Source organism: Labeo rohita, chromosome 6 (genome assembly GCF_022985175.1).
Source record: "Labeo rohita strain BAU-BD-2019 chromosome 6, IGBB_LRoh.1.0, whole genome shotgun sequence".
Lineage (NCBI taxonomy): Eukaryota > Metazoa > Chordata > Actinopteri > Cypriniformes > Cyprinidae > Labeo > Labeo rohita.
The window spans coordinates 6,104,069-6,128,053 of record NC_066874.1 but is presented as its reverse complement, the minus strand read 5'-3'; the positions used below and the strand labels follow the sequence as shown (position 1 = coordinate 6,128,053).

The window sequence follows — 23,985 nt, the reverse complement described above, 5'->3', positions numbered from 1 at the left end:
CCTCTATTAGTTCCATATCTATGCATTAGTTCAATTTCAAGGGGAATCCTTTTTTTTCCACAGAAACATCTCTAATTGCTCATTAGAGCGTCTGTTGCCTGTAGGCCCGCCTCTGATTGGCCACGCTGCCGCCGTCGGCGGTCTCCGATTGGCCAGGGCGAGCTCTCCCTCCCGCACGCCGTTTCCGGTGTCCGTGTGTGCGCAGGCTCAGTTCGCTCGTCTCTGCTCTTTTATTTACTCTCTCTCATCTAAGATGGCTGTTCGGAGCTCCTGAGTCCCCCGAGCGTAGCGACCGAGGATGCTTGCGCCTCCAAAATCAACTTTCACCCGGCCATCCCGTCCCATGCGCACCCCGTAAGGTGCGGAGGGGACTCTAGCATCAGTACTGCCTCCGAGCGCCGCTTCCATCCGGCGTGAAGCTCTTTAAATCAAGTTGTTTGGCGAAGTCAAGCCCCGCCACTGAGTGTGAGTGAGTGAGTGAGTGTCCAAGAACACTGAACATCCAAATGGCCGAACCGAGAAAAGTGCAGTTTGTCACCCTGTCGGCCCTGCCCGGCGGTCCGGGCGCGGAGGGCAGGAGACGGCGGTTGGAGGAAGACGGGGCCGCCGAGATGAGTTTTGACAGAGAGGGCAGGATGAAGATGATGGGGACCGGGGTGACGACAGCGGGTGACCGCGGGGGTTTGATCGGGAAGAAAGACAGCGAAGAGCCCAAAGGAAAGACAGTGCGCCTCAACCTGTGTCTGTCCGAGCCCAACGAGCAGTGCTCGGCCGAGTTCAACTACAGCGAGCTCATCCAGTCTCAACAGGTACAGTAACTATCCCGACCACTTTAGTGAAGAGTATGTAACAGTCCAGCCATTACTTGTTCGTGTAAAGCCACCGCTTGCTTGTTTTTGCTGACTTTGCTTGTGCATTAGCCTGTTAGCAGTGCAGTCCAAAAATAAAGTCCTCTTCAGGGGATCTCCTTCTCACTGGCAAGTGTGACATATGTTATGAGCGAGTGAGAAGTGCATTTAATTTTTTATGACGTGTCTCTATCCTGTTTGCTCGTAAACTTTAGAGCACTTTGTTGAGTACGTGACCCTTGTGGCCCCCAGGGCCCTGTGCGCACAAAAATCATTAAAGGAGAGCTGAATTGCTGCTAACTGCATTCAAGTGCTGTTCATGGAACTTTTTATGAATGTAGCCCTGGCCTTTGACAGCTGTCAAATGATTTGATTTTGTTAGTGCGCTATACTAATTTAAAAAAGTTTTGCAATTATGTCATTTTTAAAAAATATTATTCAAATGGTGTACACTCAATAGCAATTAAGGCTATTTATCAGTGTTGTACAAAAAGCTGTTTTCTACATGAGGTGGGTCGCCTCATGGGCGCCTACATGTTGAGATCACATGGTCAGTGGTGTCATTTTAAGTTGCTACTAATAATATCAATGATAATAATACTACTACTATACAACATGACAATGGATTCTAAAACAACACCAGTTTGAACAAACTTTCAGATTCTAAGTGTTTATCAGATGTTTATTATAAGCATGTGCTTCAGTGATGTTGTCTGCTGCTTTAAATGCATACGCTACACTACCAGTCAGTTTTTTTTAAAGTAACATTTAGTCTCTTCTGCTCACCGAGCCTGCATTTATTTGATCCAAAGTACAGCAAAAACAGTACAGTTCTGAAATGTTTTTACAATTTAAAATAACTCTTCTATTTGAATATACACTACCAGTCAAAAGTTTTTGAACAGTAAGATTTTTAATGTTTTTTTTAAAAGACATCTCTCACGTCTCTGCTCACCAAGCCTGCATTTATTTGATCTAAAGTACAGCAAAAACAGTGCAGTTTTGAAATATTTTTACTATTTAAAATAAATACTTTGTATTTGAATATATTTTAAAATGTAATTTATTTCTGTGACCAAAGCTAAATTTTCAGTATCATTACTCCAGTCTTTAGTGTCACATGATCCTTCAGAAATCATTCTAATATGCTGATTTGCTGTTTAAGACACGTTTTATTATGTATATATATTATAGTATAGTATAGTATAGTATAGTGTATATATATATATATTTTTTATTTATTATTTACTTTTATTCATACTTTTATAATACTTTTATTTAGAAGGGGTTGCTTTAAATTGATCAAAAGTGATGATAAAAACCTTTATAATGTTATAAAAGATTTCTATTTCAGATAAATGCTGTTTTTTTTTTTACTTTTTTTTATTCAAAGAATTATGTTTTTAACATAATAATAATAATAACATTAATAAAAATGTTTTTGAACAGCAAATCAGAATATTAGAATGATTTCTGAAAGGTCATGTGACTGGAGTAATGATGATAAAAATTCAGCTTTGAAATGACAGGAATAAATTACATTTTAAAATATTTTAAAATAGAAAACAGTTATTTTAAATAGTAAAAATATTTCAGAATTTTGCTGTACTTTGGTTTAAATAAATGCAGGCTTGGTGAGCAGAAAAGACGGTTCTTTTGACTGGTAGTGCATTTAAAGTCAGCTGGATTCGGATTGGCTGTCAGTGTCTTGAAAGTGATTCCATTGATATTGTTCCTCTGTATCATGTTGTTATAGTTGTGGTGTGTGGGCTTCCCTGTTCTTATAAAATTTGAGTGATTATTAATAAAAACTTTATATCTATCGGCCTTAGTGTGAACGGGCCTAAAAGAGATAGTCCACCCATTTACTCACCCTCATGTCGTTTTAAAACATGTTGACTTTTTCTTTTGTGAATCACAATAAAAGATATTTTGAAAAACGTTGATAACCAAACACAGTTTTGGTTCCTATGGACTTCCATCGCACGGATAAAAAATACAATAGATGCCAGTGGGAACTGAAACAGTTTGGTTTTTGATATTTAGGTGGACTGTGCCTTGAAGTTTGAATGGGAAAATACGTTATCACTATGGGTCATAATGATCCACCAATCCAAGCTAGAAAAATTAAATGTCTTTACTGGAGTGATTGTGCTCACACATTTCCTTTCCACAGACCAAGAAGAATCCACCAGATTCAAAGTCTTCCCTGGACCCCAATGATCCCTTTAACGATGATGAGAGAGAACGTCTGGAGGTCGAAGCACTGGCCAAAAAGTTTGAAAGCAAATACGTAAGTACAGTTCAATGATTTTAAGCTGCATTTTCAAATGTGTGGGCACTCAAATGCCAAAGGTCACGTTGCCGCTACCACTGACGTCCTTCCAGGGAAACGCAGGGAAAAAGAGGCGGAAAGATCGGATGCAGGATTTGATTGACATTGGCTTCGGCTACGATGAGAGTGACCCCTTCATAGACAACTCGGAAGCTGTGAGTGGGCACTTGCCATGGCAACAGACAGACATCACTATGGAGATGATCGATTGGCATTTAACATGCTGTTTACCAACTCTGTCTCATTGCTCTCTGAACTTAAGGGGTGTTTTTTTCATTCATACTGAAATCAGTGATGGATATATTTAGGGTTACCTTATGCATTGTTTTGAAATGAATGGTTTTGGAGTCATATTTCGACCTAAAACTTTGCCAGAACCTCAGGAATACACTTTTAGTGTAACACTTGTGTTTTTTTCCTGTTAGTATGATGAGCTTGTTCCAGCCTCCCTGACCACCAAGCTTGGTGGATTCTACATTAATACGGGTACTTTGCAGTTCAGAGCTGCTTCTGAATCTGAGGGAGAAGATGGGGGCAAAGCAGAAAAATCTAAGGTGAGTTTACTTTGTTTTTTACCCTGTGCACACCCGGTTATTAATGTTCATCTTGAGTGTTCATCCTAAGATGTTTTAATTTTACATTTTAACCTTAACGCAAACATGCGTTTAAGGTTGGCTTTCCCAAATCAGATCAGTTTAGGAGCATTAAATCATCAGTTTAAAACCCTTTGCATGTGACTGTTCACATGTGGTTTGAGTGACCAGATCACAAAACAATCTGAACCCCATTTACACCTCTATTTATAATATCTGTCTGGACTGAATGCTTGTGATCAGATCACCCCAGACGGATGCTGTTACCATGCACAAACAAGGCTGCTATATGATATATAGACCTGTTAAAGAGACAGTTCACACAAAAATTAAAATTCATCAATAACTCACCCTGATGTCTTTGCAAACCCATAAGACTTTTGTTCATTTTTGTTCACTCTTCTAAAGAGATGTCATAGCTTTATTTATTCATATATAAACATTGATGAATATTCATTTATCATGAAAAGCGATTGTGTCTTTTCAGAAGACTTGGATTAAACTGTTGTAAACATACGGTGTAATTTTTATTATCTTTTTAAAAATTTTGATGGAATGGTCTTTCAGCAAAGTGACAGAAATGTCTCAAATTTTCAAAGATTAATAAAATCTTATGGGTTTGGAATGACATGACGGCGAGTAATTGAAAATGACTATCTCTTTAAGAGTTTGTTTTTCATAAGACCCTGTTTATGATGTTTGTCTTAGAATATGTTGTTTTCTGATTGTAGATGAGAGGTGGAGAGGAGCCACTGATAAAAAGAAGGAAGAAGAAAGATGGAACCAGTATAGAGGATAAAAAACCCAGGAAGAACAAAGTAGCTAAACAAGGGTAAGAATATCTTTCTTTATTTTTTTTGTATATGGGCCATTTTACAGAATTTGTTCAAAGTCAGAGTTGGAAATGTCTTGAAAAAAATGTCTTTTATCCACAAATTTTGTATGTATGTAAACTGTATAATATCCAAGGTACACATTTGTAGTAATTGTGCAGTTAATTCTCATGTTGTACTTTCAGAAACCTTTGAAATATTTGTCCTTTCCCCAAATTTCACTACCGAAACACAGTGATATATAATTTAATTATGGTTACACTGACCTATTAAGATTTTGCTTACGCCTTCCTTGTAAATATATATTTTTTCTATTTTATTAAAAAGTTTTCAGAGGTAAATCAGTAACAATTACAATTTTAACAATATTTCAAGTGCGATTTGCTGTATTCTGAGGCAAATAGTTGATCATACTGATTTCTGACTTAAGGATTCATTAGTTTGAATATACATTGAAACCTCTTAGCTGATAATTCTTAGCTGATACTTTATATTTGACAAAGCATCCCAAGTTTAGGTCGTGACAGCACTTTTTCGGTAGTGACAGTAATGCTTTGTGTTTTAACCCAAACACTACTAAAACATATGAAAATACAAAAATATGCGTAACTGTACAAAAAAAAAATTCTTTCCCCTGAATAAAGAATTGTTCCCTTTTGTCACTACCAAAACAATGATGTCATTTTTTGGTCTTGACTGTTACGGTAGTGACAGTCTTATGGGATAACACCTAAAAAACAAAGATGTCACTACCGAAACTTCACCAAATGTTTTGGTAGTGACCATTTTAGATACTTTTGAACCTTGCTCAAAGATGTTAATCAGCACATGGTTAGCTAGCACAGTTCTGAACAGTTATATTCTGAACATAAATATTTGCTGATCATAAATGTAGGGGTGTAGTTAAAATCAGCCTCAGCCAATGGACTTAAAACATACAGGGTGCTTCTCATTTCTTATTTGTGCATCCTCGTTTCCTTTCCTCACTTCCTTTCCTTGCGTCTTAGCTCCACCCCCCTTAGGATACGAGGGAAGGGTACAAGGAAAGGAAATGAGGACGAATCAAAGGATGAACATTGGAATATTCTTGACCACTCAAGTGTCACTTCAGACGTCATCAGCCGCACTAAATGGATCTGCCCATATGTTGTTGAAGTCGATATTTAAGGCAGTTGTAATAGATATTAATAAAGCAAGATGCCCTGTTGAATTATATGACATTATTTAAACTGCAAAGGTAAAATATAAATGTAAATTATTACGACAGATGTGAAGGGGGAGGAGAATTTATATGTGTGTTACGTTTAGTCGATAAAGCACTTCCGCAATGAATATACCGGTGTATCCTCGCTCATGACTCCTCAGGAAGCCTCCTCACTCCTTGATCCTCGCCTCCTCACGGTGCAATTAGAGAACTGAGATGACCAGCAAGATAGCTGAGCTCGATTGGTTTCGACGAAGGAGTGAGGAAACGAGGAGGGATATTAAAAAGCACCCACAGTGTTTCGGTAGTGACATGAAATTTTTTTATTTTTTTTTTAACATAGTTTCATAATTTACAAAGAAAATATGAAATACATTTGTTTTTTTTTTTGTTTTTTTTTTAAACTTCACTTAAAAAAAAAATCAAAAACATATTTTTAAGAACATCAATTGATTAAAATGCAAAAGTTATTTAAGTATAATTTTCATAAGTTGAAATTTAGGCATTAGGGTTCTGGTCAGCCACCTCCCAATTGAAAGTACCCACTAAATAATGATTTTATATATATATTAAGCTTACTAATATTTTAAATATTATTGTGGGTTTCAATAGATAAAATGATCTTAGTAAACATCTAAGATTTAAATGCTTAAATGCTTATTAAATGTGATTTATGTTTGCTCCAATTCTGTCGACTGGCCCATGTATACATTTTGGAAAACTGATACCTGTATAAATCATGCAGTTTAAATTGTTACTTTTCTTAAAAGTGAAGTGTTCCATTAAGAAGCCATTTGTGATTGACTTTCCAAAGTGTTTAAAACTTGTAGTTTACATGGATTAGTTAATTATGAATGCAGTTTGTATCTGTTTTTGACCATATATTTGCTCACAGAGTGGCTGGCCTGAGCCTTCATCGTCCTGAAAAGAAGAAGCGGAAGAAACTCATGAAGGATTCGCTTTGTCTGGCTGCAATGCTCCGCCGTTTCACACGAGAGAAAGAAGAGATACGGAAACGGGCTGCCAGTGTGTCTCATCCGGGCCCTGGTCTCACCAGCACTCCCAACTCCAACAACCTACTGCAGAACTCCCATCTTCAAGGCAACGCCAACAACAACGACCTTTCACTTGCCGACCTGACGGCTGACCCCGCCATGATGTCATTACTTAGTTCGGCCAATGAAAGCGAGCTTCAGGATCTCATGCGTGACCTGGACTTTAGTTTTTTGGACGCAGGGCCACAGATGCCCTCATCGGGCAGAGAGAACGGTCAGGTTGGGTTGGGTACATCATTGGGGCACAAGATTGGAGGAGGGGGACTGAATCGAGGGCAGAGCGGTCTCATCTCTTTTCCACCTCTCCCCAATGGTCTTCCAGCCCCCTTGATCAAGCGCATAGAAGACCTACGAGCTGTGAGTTCAGTTTTTTTGTTATTTGCCCTCGTCATAGACTCATATCATGGAAAAACAAATTTGTTTTATCTTTAAAATTAGAGTCAAAACCATACTTGGGCTTTCAGAACTCAAAACTGAAAAAACGCTCTTTATGTCAGCAATGTTAGCAGTTTATTTTTAACAAGATCCCTGATGATTTCATTCAGATCTTATCAGTTTCAGAGGCACATTTCAGCACAGTCTGTATTGTGAATCTCTCACAGTGTATCGCAGGATTTGCCAAGCGACTGTTATTGAAAAATTGGGCTTTTTTAACTGTTGGAACCAACTGCAAACCCACAGCCCATGCATGAGCTTTGCAAAGCAGTGTAGGGGAGTTTACATAGTAGTCTTAGAAATGCTGACTTTTCTAAGTGGAAAAAATGTGAATAAATGGTATGAAATAATGTCTTTAAAGCCTTTAGAAAAATCCACCCCAGTCTGTTCTTTGAGAGCAGATTTTATAAGAATAAAAGCCTCTGAATATATTTGGTGATAGCTACTTGTTATATAAACTGCATTACATCTAACTTTAAAATGTAATGCATTAAATGTTTTCACTGCAGGTAAAGAGAGCGAGTAAGAGAGCACATATACGCCCACAAATCTACTTCCCATTTTAAAAACACTTCAGGGACTTCATGTTCTGACAGTAATACCATTTTTCCAACATAACTTGATTTCGGTTTTATTTATTTGAACTCAGGCATCGAGGCAATTTGATCAAGAAGGCAGAAAGAAATTCTTCACTCTGGATATGAATAATATCTTGCTGGAGTAAGTCACATCTCAGTGTGTTCTCATTCATTTGCTATGCTGTTGTTTCTTGTCGTTGATCATTTTTGTTTTCTTTCAGTATTGAGCTGCAGGTTCAGGAGCAGCCTGCAGACGTGCGTTCGGAGGTGTACTCTCACCTGGAGGCCTTTGTGCCCTGTAATAAGGAAGCACTACTAAAACGACTCAAGAAACTCAGCCTCAACATACAGGTGAAGGACTATACAATACTTTCCCATAGGGTTTCGAGATTTTATGCTAATGCCAGAACTACATTTGTTGTGTTTTGTACTCTGTAATGACGCCAGTGTTGAAGTAGCTAAAAGTAGCAATGCTACTAAACTAGATTTTTCAGTTGTGTCAGCTTTTTTTAAAATAGTGTAGCATGAAGCTACATATTAATAATAATAATAACAACATCATGCACTCTGCTGGACTAACTCACTCCTGGGACATACAAAAATGTATTTGAATTAGTTGAATCAGTTGCAAAAACGATCATAGTCCTATTCTGACTAAATCTACGGTGATTGAATGAGTTTAAACAGTTGAGGTCAAAAGTTTACATGCACCTTGCAGAATCTGCAAAATGTTAATTATTTTACCAAAATAAGAGGGGTCATACAAAATGCATGTTTTTTTTAATTTAGTACTGACCTGAATAAGATATTTCACATAAAAGACATTAACATAAAACCACAAGAAAAAATAATAGTTTAATTTATAAAAATTACCCCGTTCAGAAGTTTACATACACTTGTCCCTTTGTTTGTCCTGAACAATTAAACTGCCAGCTGTTCTTCAGAAAAACCATTCACAAATACTGTGGTTTTTCGGCATTTTTGTGTATTTGAACCCTTTCCAACAATGACCGTATGATTTTGAGATCCATCGTTTCACACTGAGGACAACTGAGGGACTCGTATGCAACTATTACAGAAGGTTCAGATGCTCACTGATGCTCCAGAAGGAAAAACAATGCATTAAGAGTCAGGGGGTTAAAACTTTTGAACAGAATGAAGATATGTACATTTTTCTTATTTTGCGTAAAAATCTTTTTTTTTTTTTTTTTTTTTTTTTTTTTTTAATTTAGTACTGCCTTTCAGAAGCTACAGAAGATGTTTTCCAGAAGACAAAATAAGTTAAATTTACACTGATCTTCAAATTCAAAAAGGTTTCACCCCCCAGTTCTTAATGCATCGTTTTTCCTTCTTGAGCATCAGTGAGCATTTGAACCTTCTGTAATAGTTGCACTGTATTAAGATTTAAGCATATGTAAACTTTTGAACAGGGCCATTTTCATAAATTCAACTATTATTTTCTTTTGTGGACTATGTAAACGTCTTTTATGTGAAATATCTTATTCGGGTCACTACTACATGCGTTTTATATGATCCCTCTTATTTTGGTAAAATAACTGACATTTTGCAGATTTTGCAAAGCGTATGTAAACTTTTGACCTCAGTTGTACATATACATGTGGACCGTCCTCATTATTTTAAATACATTTTCTCAACATTTATAGCTGGCCATTCCCATTAACAATTTTATAACTTCTTACCATTATTGAAAATATTCAGTGTGGTTACCCAGAAATTACTATTTTCTTTGTAGAGCAGTCACGGCCGCAGTTATGCTACGTGCAATGTTTTGTCTCTTTCATCTTTTGAAGCTAAATATAAAGTTAAATGCTGCTATTATTCATTATTATCCATTTCAAGTTTAATTAGGGTGTTTTCTAGGGTGTCTTCGCATTAAAGTACACATTTATCTGTTCAAGTTTAACACAGAGATCCACTGTTTTGTGTGGTTGACTGTAGCTTAACTATTTTAATTTATGACTAGCTTGTAGCAGTAAGCCTGTAAGACTTCACAACACTGAATACAGCTCGCATCTCTCAAATGTTTCCATGTTGTCTTTCTCTTTAATCAGGACGACCGTCTGCGCACACCTTTGTTAAAGCTCAAACTAGCCGTGTGCAGCGTGATGCCAGAGCAGATCGCTAGATATAACATGGACTGCATGGCAAAAGCTGCAGCTAAGTAAGTCTCAAACTTTCCCAACTTCCTGCCTCTTTCTGCTTACATAATTTGCTCGTTGGTTTTGCGGAATGGACTGTGAAAAAATGACAAACGGATTGTGCTGATTTAGTGAGATTGAGATTCTCTGTATGTTTGTCACAGGCAGCAGATAGAGGATGGAGAGAAGAACGGATCGGAGGATGATGATGAAGAGAAACCAGGAAAGAGGGTGATGGGACCAAGGAAGAAGTTCATTTGGGATGACAAACTCAGGTTTAGACTGTAGCAAGTTAAAATCACTAATAGACTGACAGTGTAAGAGGTCAAGGCACATAAACCTGTGCATATGTTTTTTTTTTTGTTTTTTTTTTTCTCCCAGGACTCTGTTGTGCAACCTGGTGCGTGTGAAGCTGAGCTGTTATGAGCTGGAGCAGTGCTCTCTGTCTGTGGAGGACTATCTCAAAGCCTTCATGGAGAATGAAGTCAAGCCACTCTGGCCTAAAGGCTGGATGCAGACCAGGTGTGTGTCTGATTATGTGCTAGAGTTACCTTCATCAGTAACGATTTAGATAAAGGAACACACATTCACTATTAACTAAGAGTTTTCCTTCAATAAAATCCTAATTTGCTGCTTATTAATAGTTAGTAAGGTAGTCAAGTTATGTATTTGTTGAAGTAGGGGATCTAGAACATTGTCATGCAGAATAAGGCATTGATATGTGCCTCATAATTACTAATTACCAAGTCCACTTCCAGAACCAAAATTTACAGATATTGTACTCACCCCCTCGTCATCCAAGATGTTCATGTCTTTCTTTTTTCAGTCGTAAAGAAATAGTTTTTTTGAGGAAAACATTTCAGCATTTTTCTCCATGTAGTGGACCTAAATAGTGGCCAACAGATTAAAGGTCCAAAATGCAGTTTAAATGCGGCTTCAAACGATCCCAAATGCAGTTGTAAACGATCCCAGCCGAGGAAGTAGGGTCTTATTTAACAAAACAATCGTTTATTTCCATAAAAATAATACAATTTATATACTTTTTAATGTCAAACACTCGTCTTGCCTTGGTCTGCCTGAACTTTTTTTTTTTCCAGTTACAGTTAGGGTATGTCTCAACTCTCATCTCATGTTCTCCCTCAACTTCAAAATTGTCCTGTATCACTGTTTTACCTTTTTTGTTAATTGTGTATGATCTTCTTTGCATGTTCATTTTGCAAAGACTGGGTCGGTACTTCTGCAGCGATGTAGGATGATTTTGAAATGATTTTTGAAGTTGAGGGAGAAAATACGATTGGAGTTTTTCGACATACCCTAACTGTCTTGAGCCAGAATACAGAGTTCAGGCAGAGCAAGACAAGACGAGCATTTGAGATTTAAAAAAAAAAAAAAAGTATTTAAATTGTATTTTTTTTTAAAGAAAAATAACCGATCGTTCTCTAGATAAGACCCTTCTTTCTCGGCTGGGATCGTTTGAAGCCGTATTTAAACTGCATTTTGGAAGTCAAACTCGGGTCACCATATCGGTCCATTATATGGAGAAAGAATCTGAAATGTTTTCCTCAATTTCCTTACGACTGAAGAAAGAGACATGAACATCTCAATTTTTGTTCTGGAAGTGGACTTCTCCTTTAATAGTGAGAACTAGACATTAAAATTGAAGCGTTACCCCTTCATCTGGTAAAATACCATGTTAATATCAGATTCTTTCCTTTTTTTTCCCCAGGATGCTTTTTAAGGAGAGTCGTGCGGTACATGGTCACCTCACTGGCCTGTGAGTAGATCAACTTTTTTATATATATACATTGTTTGCATACATAGTGGGGAAGGAAAGATGGTTGCTTTGGTAAGCTGTCACCTCTTTAACCTAGGTTTTGCATCTCTCTCTCTCTCTCTCTCTGGTCGATGCATGTTTATTAATAAACCATATAAATTATAATAATGAAAATATTTGTTTTCTGTTTGAATTGGTTCATTTAAAAGTAGACATTTGATTCTATGGACACATTTTTCATGACTGTAAGGCAAGCATACACAGTTTCAAAGCTTCAAGCTCAAGTTCACAGAGCCTGAGACGGCAGAAAGCGCATCCTGTTTGCTTTAATTATTTTAAAAAAGCACAACGTTTCGTTGTTATTCTGAGTGCACACAAATAAACGCAGAGTCTTTACAGATTCAAAAGATGTATGACTTTATCTGTATGACCAAAAATGGAGTATTTTGAGAGTAAGTAAACGCACTGGTGCCTCCATCTGTCAAACAGTGAGCACGCTATTGTTCAGCTTCCAGACTCTGCACAGACACTTGAATAGCGCATATTTTTCTATGTTAAAGTTAAATTGAACTGCCATGTAAAGTTGCTATTGCAGGTTTGAAGTTGATGAATGATAGGTGAGCGTTTGTATGTCCCGCCCAATGTACTATACCACATAGACCAGCCGTTAACGTGACTTTACCACCACTTCCTGTGAATGTTTTTTTTCTGCGACTAATCAAATTTTGGTCGACCAAGCCTCTTCTCGTCAAATAATGATTAGTCGACTATTAGGGGGCAGCCTTTGAATACAGGACATGATTAATTCAAATATTCTGAATATTAACCTTTTTTTTTTCCATAGGATGGACATTAGTTTTTTTTAACCAAATTACTCATTTTACTCCTTGAAATGACACAACTTTCTAATGTTTCATTGAGAAGTTATATTTCTAGCACCCCATACTATAGTTGTGCTTTCAGTTGATGGCAGACATCCTGAAATATTAATAGGGTTTGCGAGTGGTCTCTCATATCTCCTTGCCTAAAGAACACACATAACCTAATCTTAGTCCCTTATTTTAGGAGAGTCCGTCAGACTTCATTTAATGCTTTTCCATGGTGGGTGTTTCTATGTTGAGTTTGAGACCAAATGTGCTGAATTGTTGTGGGATGACAGTCAAAATACAAAAAAACATGGTGCTAAAATAGCCTTCATTTTCATTTTAACACGATTTAATGTCACTGTAACTTAATTAAGCTGATCTCTGGCAGTGCATGAAAAATAAGGATGCAAATTTCAGTGCCCTGTTCATGTGGTGGATGGTCAAAAACCTGGTGTATTTTTACTTCCTTGATGTCATGGATTAGGTAGTCAGAAAGTAGATTTTGAGAGAATGAACACCCAGTGTTGGTCACTTTGTTCTTGAAGCAGATTTGACTGCACAGAGCTGAACAAATAATAAGAGGGAGAGGGTAGACAGTAGGTTATGTAGGTTAATGATGAAAGGTTTGATTTTGCAATGGAAATCAGATGTCTAAAAAGGTACAGACATGATGTAGGACACTGGGAACAGGTGGAGAATCTGGCTTTTAAGGCCTGTTCACATTAACACAAATTTTTGGAATTAAAATCTGCCAAAATTTTCACATGCGATTTGTCTGTACAGACCAATGCACTGAAATTACATTTGGCAGCTCTTACCCACCTTACTCTTTAATGCGGAAGTAAGCCTATGATTCATTAGCTGCTAAAGGTAAATAACGAGAAGAATAACAACTTGCAGTAAACGGTAAATCTGTTTCCACTACAAACCATTGTGTTCATAATTAAGATAATACATTATAATGATATGGTAAGACAAACCAGTTTTTAATATCAAGCAGCAAAATGAGCTGTTTTGTACCACTAAAAATAGCTGGACATGGATCAGACTGGAAACCAGACCCATACAATTTACAAATGGCCGTGCCTTCTCTTATGGGAAAAATAAGGTGGATAGAAAAGCAGAAATACCCCTGTACGCCTGACACCTGCTCATCAGAGAGAGGAAAGGAGGTCAAACTGTATTTACATGTTTTCAAACAGACGTTCAGGTTCAGATTTTTGTGTTCACTATGGTGTTTATCAAACAACCCTAAATGCATGAGTAAAAAGAAAGGGAGCCTTTCCTAAACTGTTCCTCTACAAATTCCTGTTTGTGCATGCCATCAAGTCATAGTTTTTTGTAACAGCAGCAGCTCTGGGCATGTGACCAAAAGTGCAAATCTTATTGGTTTGATTATTGGTTTCAAATTACAATGTTTATTGCACTGGTTATTCGTCTTGGTGTAAACAGGTCTTTAAAGTGCCCTTAATATGCCATATTGCGCCCAATAAAAAAAAAATATAAACAATTACAGTTTAAGTCGAAAGTTTACATACACTTTGCAGAATCTGCAAAATGTTATTTTACCACAATAAGAGGGTTCATACAAAATACATGTTATTTTTATTTAGTACTGACCCGAATAAGATATTTCACACAAAATATGTTTACATATAGTCCACAAGAGAAAATAATAGTTGAATTTATAAAAATGACCCCTTTCAAAAGTTTACATGCACTTGATTCTTAATACTGTGTTGTTACCTGAATGATCCACAGCTGTTTTTTTTTTTGTTGTTGTTGTTTAGTGATAGTAGTTCATGAGTCCCTTGTTTGTCCTGAACAGTTAAACTGCCTGCTGTTCTTCAGAAAAATCCTTCAGGTCCCACAAATTCTAAGGTTTTTTTTTGTTTTTTGTTTTTTTTAAGCATTTTTGTGTATTTGAACCCTTTCCAACAATGACTGTATGATTTTGAGATCCATCTTTTCACACTGAGGACAACTGAGGGACTCATATGCAACTATTACAGAAGGTTCAAACACTCACTGATGCTCCAAAAGAAAAAAAACGATGCATCAGAAGCCAGGGGTGTAAACTTTTGAACAGAATTGTTATTTTGCCTAAATATCATATATTTTTTTTAAATTTACTACTGCCCTTCAGAAGCTACAGAAGATACTTAATGTTTCCCGGAAGATAAAATAAGTTAAATTTACTCTTCAATTTCAAAAAGTTTCCACCCCTGGCTCTTAATGCATTTGTTTTTTCTTCTAAAGCATCAGTGAGTGTTTGAACCTCCTGTAATAGTTGCATATGAGTCCCTCAGTTGTCCTTAGTGTGAAAAGATGGATCTCAAAATTGTACAGTCATTGTTGGAAAGAGTTCAAATACACAAAAATGCTGTAAAACCAAAGAGTTTGTGGGACCTGAAGGATTTTTTTTCTGAAGAACAGTGGGCAGTTTAACTTTTCAGGATAAACAAGGGACTCATGAACAACTATCACTAAACGATTAAAAAACACAGTTGTGGATCATTAAAGTAACAACACAGTATTAAGAATCAAGTGTATGTAAACTTTTGAACCGGGTCATTTTTATAAATTCAACTATTATTTTCTCTTGTGCACTATATGTAAATGTCTTTTATGCAAAATATCTTATTCAGGTCAATACGAAATAAAAAATAACATGCATTTTGTATGATCCCTTTCATTTTGGTAAAATAATTAAAATTTTGCAGACTTTTGAAACTTTTGACTTTCACTGTATTTATCATACATACAAGCTGTGATTGAGTGGAGCCAGCTGGTTCAAATAAACTGGATACTGAGCCATCTTTCAAGAGCAAGTGTTTTGTGAATCCTGCGTTGAACTCCCAAAGATTAGAGAAGCAGACGCGAGTAAAATTATGTGTTTGTGGGCGAGGTCAAGTTGTTCGCCGTTGTGTGATGTGTCACCGGCACATAAGTAGGATTCAAATTACTAACGACTTGTTTAGGCAGTACAGAGTTGATTCTTTATTTTGGAAGACAAAAGCTTTCTTTATCGTGCACTTTTGGCTTTACAACTGTGCAGATCGTTTTCATTCATATTATACATACACACTTGCATGAAAAGCAAAATTGGAAATGGCAGAATAGGGGCACTTTAAACTACTCAGGTAATGGCTTTTAATGTCACATTGTGATTGCTTAATTGTTTTTCACAACAGGGGCAAGAAAAGGATTGTTCCAACCCCAAAAGCTGCCAAAATAACGGTATGTGAAATTGAACCAGTTTTCCTCCATTACGTCCATATACTCGTACCTCCTCTTGACTGCTACATTTCTAAGTTGTGTATTTGCCATCATATTTTCCAGGATGTCAGCTGGACACAGAGACCTGCTCCTGGTGTTGGATCCACCTCTGCCTCGCCTGCCTTACCCGCCCCAGCGTGCAGACCGCCCTCCTCCCCCTCTGAACCCATCTGCCTCTCAGATTCACTGGACGAGGATCTGGCCGCTAACTCTCTGGACTCCATTTCCCAAGCTCTCGCTCTCCTCAGTAACGCTGCCAAGGGTCTGACGCCGAACAACGGCGTTCCCGTTGCCTCTTCTCCCAGTGTGCCTGGATCCTCGTCTGGAGTCGGCCACTACTCCTCTCCTCTGTCACATTCCACCCTTCCAGCAAAAATGGAGTCTTCTGGTATCTCTATGGCGAATAAGAGCACTCTATCTACCTCTCCTTCCCTCTCCTCTCCGCTCACCTCGTCTCCTTCATCTTCCATGCGAGGCGAGAGCTTCGGAATGCTAAAGGACGGCGGGCCTGTGCAGAGACCCTCGGGAACGGCCAGTCACAGAGCTGGCATTTCAGGAATGAACACGGCGCAGTCTGCAAAACCCCGTCCGCCCCCTACCGCCTCGCCCCTCTTGCCTCCGCAGCAGAGGTCATTTGGGACAATGGGAGTGAAGTTGGTCCAGACTACGCCCCCTGTCGGACAAACAAAAAACTGCGCTAACAAATCCACTACTGGTGGCGCTACTGTGGTTTCACAGCAGCAGCCTCGTATGAACACTCATCCCTCACAAATGAACGCCAAGAGCCCTCAGCAATCTCCTCCTCCAACTACTTCCTCTCCTTCCACCCTGCTATCACATGCCAAGACTCCATCAATGCCACACAGCCAGTCAAACTTCATCACACCCATGCAGGCCACGCTTACCAAGTCTTCCCACAGTAGCAGCTCTCCCATAATCAAACTCACACCACGACCCCCTGCCCCTACTCCTCCTCCTTCATCCTCACCCTCGCCTTCATCATCTCCCTCTCTCACCCACCCCAGGCCTCAAATGATCCCCAGCTCGCACCAATACAGCCCCAAGAGTTCAACCTTCAGGCCGCCGTTTACCGCACAAGGAACCACAGTGGTCAAATCCGGCTCAGGACAGGCCAGTTACAGTTTCGCAGGTGGACACAAATCCACTAGTCCACCCAGCGGTGGCGCAAACACCACCAGCACCGCTTTGATGGCCACACCTCTGTGCCAGGACGGTAGCCCCTCCCCTTCAGCAGTACCAGCCAATCACAGCCAGCGACAGAGGCCAGTGGTAGGGACTAGTCAGAGTGCCAAGTCTTCAACGAGTCGGGCGTCAGCCATGACCCTGCCCTCTCCTCCTGTCTCCTCTCATCTGTCACAGGTGAGTTTAGCAGCTTCAATCACTCCAAATCTGGTTAAACAAATTGTCTAGTCATGCTCGACCTGTTTCTGCAGTTGCTAGCTCTGAGTGGTAGGAGCTGTTTTTATGCAAAGCGACTTCAGTAGTCAGTCACTTAATAGATCAGTATGTGTTCCCTGAGAGTCATTAGTCATTAATCATTACCTTGCCTTTGTTTGTGCTGTGCTTTTCTAGTGTCTATGAGTCAATTTTTTTATTTTTTTTAGATGTTGTTTTCAGGGTTTTTTTCGTAAGGTAGTCATTTCTAAGCTTTGAGTGTGATTTATTTTTTTCTTCACTTCGGTAATGTGCTTTTAAGATGTATATGATGCAATATTATTGTCTTTGATCTGACTTTTTTTTTTTTTTTTTTTTAAAGAAACGTAAATTATTGCACAGTTGATTTAATAAGACTGATTTCTGGGCACACTCTTCTCACAGTAGTTAAAGTCTTTACAGCTGACTTTAAAGTAGTGGTTGACTGATTATCGGCACTGATAATTAGCGTTTTATCTGTATCGGAATAGGTCCTTTTCAAAACCAATTTACTGATAAAATAATGTGTATGTGTCTGTTTGTTTTATTTTCTCATAATCACCAAAGCTGCAATTATTTGATCCAAAATACAGTAAACCAGTAAGTGTGCAATTATTACAATTTACCAAAAAAATACTGTTTTGTATTTGAATATATTTTAAAATGCTATTTATTACTGTGATGGCATTTCATATTAATCCATAGAATTTCATAATATATTTCATATATTTAACATTTCTTATTTTTATGAATGTTTAGAAGAGTTGTGCAACTTAATACTTTTTCTAGAAAGAACTTTTGTTACAAAAAAGTCACTTTTAATCAGTTCAGTATGTTCTTTCTGAAAAGAAGTATTGGTTTCTTAAAGTGTTATATGGGCCAATCTACAGATGCTGGAAACATCTTGGAAAAAAATGCCTTTTTCCACAAATTCTTTATGTATGCAAATTGTATAATATCCAAGGTACACTTTTCTAGTAATTGTGCAGTTAATTCTCACAGTGCATTTTCAGAATGTTTTGGAATATTTGTCCTCTCCTCAAATTGGTCACTACCAAAATACAGTAATGTTTAATTTAATAAGAAGGGTTATATTTACCTATTAAGATTTTGCCTGCATCTGCATTGCATTATTTTTGCTATTTTATTAAATTTGTTTTCAGAGGTCAACCAATAACAATTACATTAACAATATTTCATAATTTCAATATTTGATCATTCAGTATACTTTGTTTTTGATAAAATATCCTATGTTTCTGTCATGACTGCATGTTTTTGGTAGTGACCACATCACATTAGATAATTTTAACTTGCATACTAAAACACTACTAAAACGTACTAAAATACCAAAAAATTGCATAACTGTACTAAAATTGTTTTTTTTTCCAACAAATATGAGAATTATGTGCTCCCTTTTGTCACTACGGAAGCAATGATGACATGTTTCGATCGTGACAAATTTGTGGAATAACACCACTCCCAAAAAAGTGTTTAGTTATAGAATAAAGGTGGTAGCGACACATTTACCTCAAAATGATGGGGCATATCTGCTCGCAATGTAGGTATGAGAGCGAGGGGTACATGAATATTTCCTGATCCTAAATTTATGGGTGTAGGTAAAGTTAGTCTCAGCCGATGGACTTGCACTGTTTCGCTAGTGAAATAAAAAGTGGAACACTTTTTTTTTTTTTTTTTAACTTTACCTTACCTTTTAAAAGAATCAAAAAGATACTTCTAAAAACAACAATGGAATAAAAATATTTCAATATCATTTTCATAAATTGAAATTTAGGGTCTTAGTAAAAACCAAAGATTTGAATACTTAAATGCTTTTTTTTTTTTTTTTTTTTAATGTATTTTTTGGTTGTGGCACAGCAGCTTGCACCAATTCTGTAGAATGGCCCATATATTATTGTAAGTGACCTGTCAACATTTGTGGATAATTTCCATAAAATTATTTTTAAATAGGAATGAGCGAAGTTGGGATTGGTCGGTAACATTTTAAGGCGGGCCTTGGTCAAAAAATTGCTTGCAAATATAGTTCAGTTTTGTTATTCAGTGTAAGTGTAATCAGATGTCAAACAATTCATTCAGGTCGCTAAACATTTCCCAGCTCTTTCCCCCAGTACTTTTTAACCATTAATCAAGCCCCCTCTTTCCAACAGGCGTCTTCAGCTTCAGGAAGTAACCTCTTGGGCTCAGTGCCCCCCTCCCTCCCCCTGGGTTTCGGGATGCTCGGGGGTCTAGTGCCTGTTTCTCTACCCTTCCAGTTCCCCTCGCTCCTCAACTTCAACCCTCCAGGCCCTGGAGTTCCTGGTTGCAGCAACATGGGAGCTTCACCCGCTACCAACTCAGGATACACCCTGGCACAGAGTGAGTGTGTGTACATGAGCGCAGCGTGCTTATGTGTTCGCGTGTACCGTGTTTGGCCGTGTTTATGTAATGTGGCTTGTCCGAGTCTTTTTCCGTGTCTCCCTAATCTGTTTTTTCAATTTTCTTCCTCTTTCTCCACTTCGCATCCTGTTTTGGTGCTGCATTCCTGCCATCTCATTTGCTCCTGGATTGCTGTGCATTCTTCCATCTCTCCCTCTGTCCATCTTTCTTTCCACCTGTCCTGCCGTCCCCCAGATCTGTTTAAGAGTCTTCAGCCAGGGTCTCAGGTTGCTCTACCTCCCCACTTGCAGCTTGCTTTCTCAGGTAAACGCTGCAGAATCCCTCCAGCTCACTGTTGCTCTGTTGTAGTTTTAGGTTGTTGACCGTTCCTTTATTTCTCTGCTTGTTTCAATCCTGTTTGGTGTTTCATTAGTGTGACATTAGCTCTGTTCCAAAACCTAGTGTGCTGATGGCTGTCTACATAGGCAGCTGCCTTCTAAGGGTGCACCCTAACTGAAGTGGAACATCATGTGATTGATTTGAAACCTTCTTCATGGGTCGCAACTCCGTTACCATTAAATATGACATGTTTAGGCCGGTTCTCTTGAGGAAACTTACTAGGACTGGGTATTGACAGATTTCACTATACAATTTGATTAGACTCATTTGGAACTATTTCAGGTGCTTTAATTACTCACCCTCATGTTGTTCCAAGCCTGTAAGACTGTCATTAATTTTCAGAACACAAATGAAGATATTTTTGATGAAATCCAAGAGCTTTGACCCTTCATAGACAGCAACACAATTACCAGTTTCAAGGCCCAGAAAGGTAGTAGGGACATAGTAAAAATATTCCATGTGACATCAGTGGTTCAACCTTAATTTTATGAAGCTACAAGAATACTTTTTGTGCGCAAACAGAACAAAAATAATGACTTTATTGAACAATTTCTTCTCTTCTGTGTCAGTCTTTGATGCGTGTTCACGATGCATGCAGTCACGGTACTGTCGCGAATGTGCGTTTAACACTGTGTCCTAACTACATGCGATACGACGCAGTGACAAAAGGTATCTTTTCCATTTTAATCTGAGTTTTCGTCCTAACCAGCTGCAATGGTGATGCACAAAATTTCTATTTCTATTATCAACATTGCAGCTGGAGCAACAGTGTACAAACTATGACAGTGATAATCTCGGGTACTGATTATGTGCTATATTTAACTTTTATAGCCATACTGAAAGCAACAACAGATAATTTACCTCAGATCTTGGAAATAAATTAAAGCAAACATAGTCCAACCCAAAAAAATTCAGACACCTGATATAATTTTTTTTTTTTTTTTTAACTAGTGGCTGCAGGACACTATAGTTTATTTATGCAATTGAGGATAGCAAAATAAACTGATATATTATACCCAAAAATTCTTCATACAGTGGACTACCAGTAAAATTGATATAAATTTGGGACAAAGTTATCTGACATTATAAAGATGAATTTGTTTGGACAGTTAAACTCTAGATTTCTTGTCTTATTTTATTACCATTTTCTAAACTGTAGCGATTAAACTGTGATAATGTGAAGAATTTTGAAGGTGTCTGAAAAATGTTTGGTTTGACTGTAATTAATTTGTGATTATCAAGATGAATTTGTTCCGACAGTTTAACTCTTGAGTTCTTGTCATATTTTATTACCATTTTCTAAAATAAATGAATAAACTATGTTAATGTTAGAAATGTTGAAGATGTCTGAATAAATTTTGGTTTGACTGTATACAATAAAACTGTGACCTTAGTGCGAACCAGTGTTTTCCATGACAGTGATGGTATTATTTACTCAGTATGTACATTTAATAATGTTAAAAATGTTTAATATTTATGAATTGGATTATAAACGTGTCCATTTCGTTGCGAGTGCAGTACGCTGATTGGCTGTGATATTTGATTCTGTCATGTCCTGTCTGGTGTGGACAGCCCAGTTGTTTGTCACTGGAATCTTGGCATGTCATGTGTAGTTAGGACATGGCAAGACTGAAACGGAAGTGAAGAAATTGCTGAATAAATCAGTTATTTTATACTATTTTAAAAAAAGTCCTTAATACTGTTCTGGGACTTGAACGTGGTAGTTGCGTTGCTGTCTATGCAGAGTCAGAAAGCTCTCGGATTTCATCAAAAATATTTTAATTTGTGTTCCAAAGATGAACGAAGGTCTTAAAGGTTTGGATTATCATAAGGGTAAGTAATTAAAGAATTTTGATTTTTGGGTGAACTATCCCTTTAATATGAGTCTAAACTCTTAATTGCTGTTTATTTATTTTTTTACATTTAAGGTTGGATACATAAAACAGAAATAACGGTTCTGTATTATTAATTAGCTCTAATAGTTTTCTGGTTGACTAATGTTAGAAGTGATGAAACGGTAACACTTCACAATAAGTTTAACAACAACAGTAAGTTTTCATTTGTTGATTAACAATCTTAGCTAATGTTCTGGATCTTAACATATTACAACTGTAAATCTTTAAAAAATGTATTAGTTTAGGTGTGAATATGAAGGTTTAATAAGTAGCATATTTTCCAGCATTTATGAACCTCTGTTAATGTTCACTCTTTGTTAGCTCATGGTAGTTAAAGCATTAACTGCCGTTAACAGTCTTATCGTTGAAAGTAACGACTTAGTCATTAGACCTATTTAAATTGACTATATATGACAATATATTTTTCAGACTTCAAGCTCACCAAAAATGTTGTTTTCTATCGCAGTTCTTAACTTCAAACCTGTGAATATCACACGCATAGTGAAGCTGGTATTTGTTATTAAGGGCAAACTATTTTCCGTCAAATACTTTTCAGCGTAAACCAAAACGTGACTTACCTTGATTATCCCATCTCGCTTCTCAAGCCTGTCACGATGTATTCTGGGATTTCATCCACAAAGACCAGAGGCAAAGCGAGGTATTTTATAAAGCACGCTTGTGGTTTGGACCAGCCTTTGCGTTGGCAAACGTTGCTCACTGGGTTTTGGAACAGATCATTTGAAATGCAGATTTTGTGAAATCTTTTAACTGTCTGGATTTTCTTTAGATGCAAACCAAAGTCAGGGGGGAGAAACGAAGAGGAAATCCCACTGACCGTCACAACCAGAATGTACAAGCGGACACCGCTGGCGACGGATGTTTTCAGCTGCTCGGTTTCTCGTGGACGGACACCTCCTGCGCTTTCATTCAGACGGAAATTACCGACCCTTCTTCAATTAACGTCATTCTGCTTTTAATCGATCAGTGTTCTGGATGATTGGAGTGAGCGGGGTGCATTTTAATTTCTTTTGTTTGTCAACATGTTTACACAAGACCTTAATCACTGTGGACATAGAGCTAGAGGAAGTGAGAGGAGTACGAAACAAAGCAACGTAATTTCTATTTAAGTTAATGTCGGCTGGAAACGTGCATTCCTGTGTTTATTTTCTTAGTAGATTTTTGTTAAAACTCCTAAAGGGATGTGATAGTCCAACCGTTTCCTTCTACAGACTGTTAGAATAGTAGCTGTTAATAATACATATGGGTAAATTATTTATAATTTTTTGACAGGGACATATTATGATGATGTTTAAGTGTATTAGTAGAATAAACTGGGTATGTATATAAAATATACATTTAATATTATGTGATCTATTTTCTTTCGAGGTCAGTACGTATGATGTTCCTCTCATCTGTGCGTGCAGATGTCTTGCTGTCTTTGGTGCTGCGTATCTCACTGGACCTTGTGAAAGAAAGAAAAAAAACATTCTTTTACGGATGAATGAATCATGTGTGAAAGCTTTTCATAGAGGAAAATGATGAGATTATAGCCTACTTGAACTTTCAGTTTAGTTTTGCTTACTATCAGTACAAGAACTCCCAAGACTGTCAATAAAACGCCTTAGTTTGTAAGTTTGAATAACTATGCAGGACTGTAAATGCTTCAATGCAAAGTAAGCTATTGCTTAGAGCTCCACTTTTGCCATTAGTTGTTTGCGTGTGTGTGTGTGTGTGTGTGTGTTTTCTGAGTGCGTTTGATGGGTTTGTCGCGTCCCTTCTGCTCTGTTACCTCACTGGACCGTTCTCAGTTCTTCCTTCCATGTCTCTGTTCCATTTCATCCTGTGCCGCCACCTGTTCATTTCAAAATGTCTGGCACTGCTCACCTGCATCTTATGACTGTGTTCAAATGAGAAATGGCACCAAA

The 23,985-nt window shown here is 37.7% G+C and overlaps 1 protein-coding gene across 5 annotated transcripts; it reads left to right on the top strand.

Annotated features, from left to right (window-relative positions):
- The first annotated feature begins 207 nt into the window (after positions 1-207).
- ubn2a (ubinuclein 2a) lies at positions 208-23,588 on the top strand. Of its 5 annotated transcripts, XM_051112712.1 has the most exons (18): positions 209-809; positions 3,025-3,141; positions 3,237-3,338; positions 3,609-3,737; positions 4,508-4,608; positions 6,709-7,225; positions 7,953-8,023; positions 8,103-8,232; positions 9,954-10,063; positions 10,205-10,315; positions 10,422-10,562; positions 11,767-11,814; positions 15,875-15,920; positions 16,023-17,339; positions 17,961-17,993; positions 19,559-19,766; positions 20,022-20,090; positions 22,848-23,588. In XM_051112712.1, exons 1-18 carry the CDS (start codon positions 507-509, stop codon positions 22,892-22,894), a joined length of 3,600 nt encoding a protein of 1,199 aa, XP_050968669.1. In that variant the 5' UTR covers positions 209-506; the 3' UTR covers positions 22,895-23,588. The 5 variants fall into 5 exon arrangements, with proteins under 5 accessions (XP_050968673.1, XP_050968669.1, XP_050968671.1 ...); XM_051112716.1 differs by lacking the exon at positions 3,237-3,338 and having other exon boundaries at positions 208-809; XM_051112714.1 differs by lacking the exon at positions 20,022-20,090.
- The last annotated feature ends 397 nt before the right edge of the window (positions 23,589-23,985 follow it).

What these genes read in the sequence shown, in the direction of transcription:
- ubn2a (XM_051112712.1), top strand. Translation starts at nt 507, where the DNA reads ATGGCCGAACCGAGAAAAGTGCAGTTTGTCACCCTGTCGGCCCTGCCC. An exon ending in GCAAAGCAGAAAAATCTAAG is followed by an intron (nt 3,738 to 4,507) that starts GTGAGTTTACTT and finishes TTCTGATTGTAG; the next exon opens with ATGAGAGGTGGAGAGGAGCC. An exon ending in CATGGTCACCTCACTGGCCT is followed by an intron (nt 11,815 to 15,874) that starts GTGAGTAGATCA and finishes TTTTCACAACAG; the next exon opens with GGGCAAGAAAAGGATTGTTC.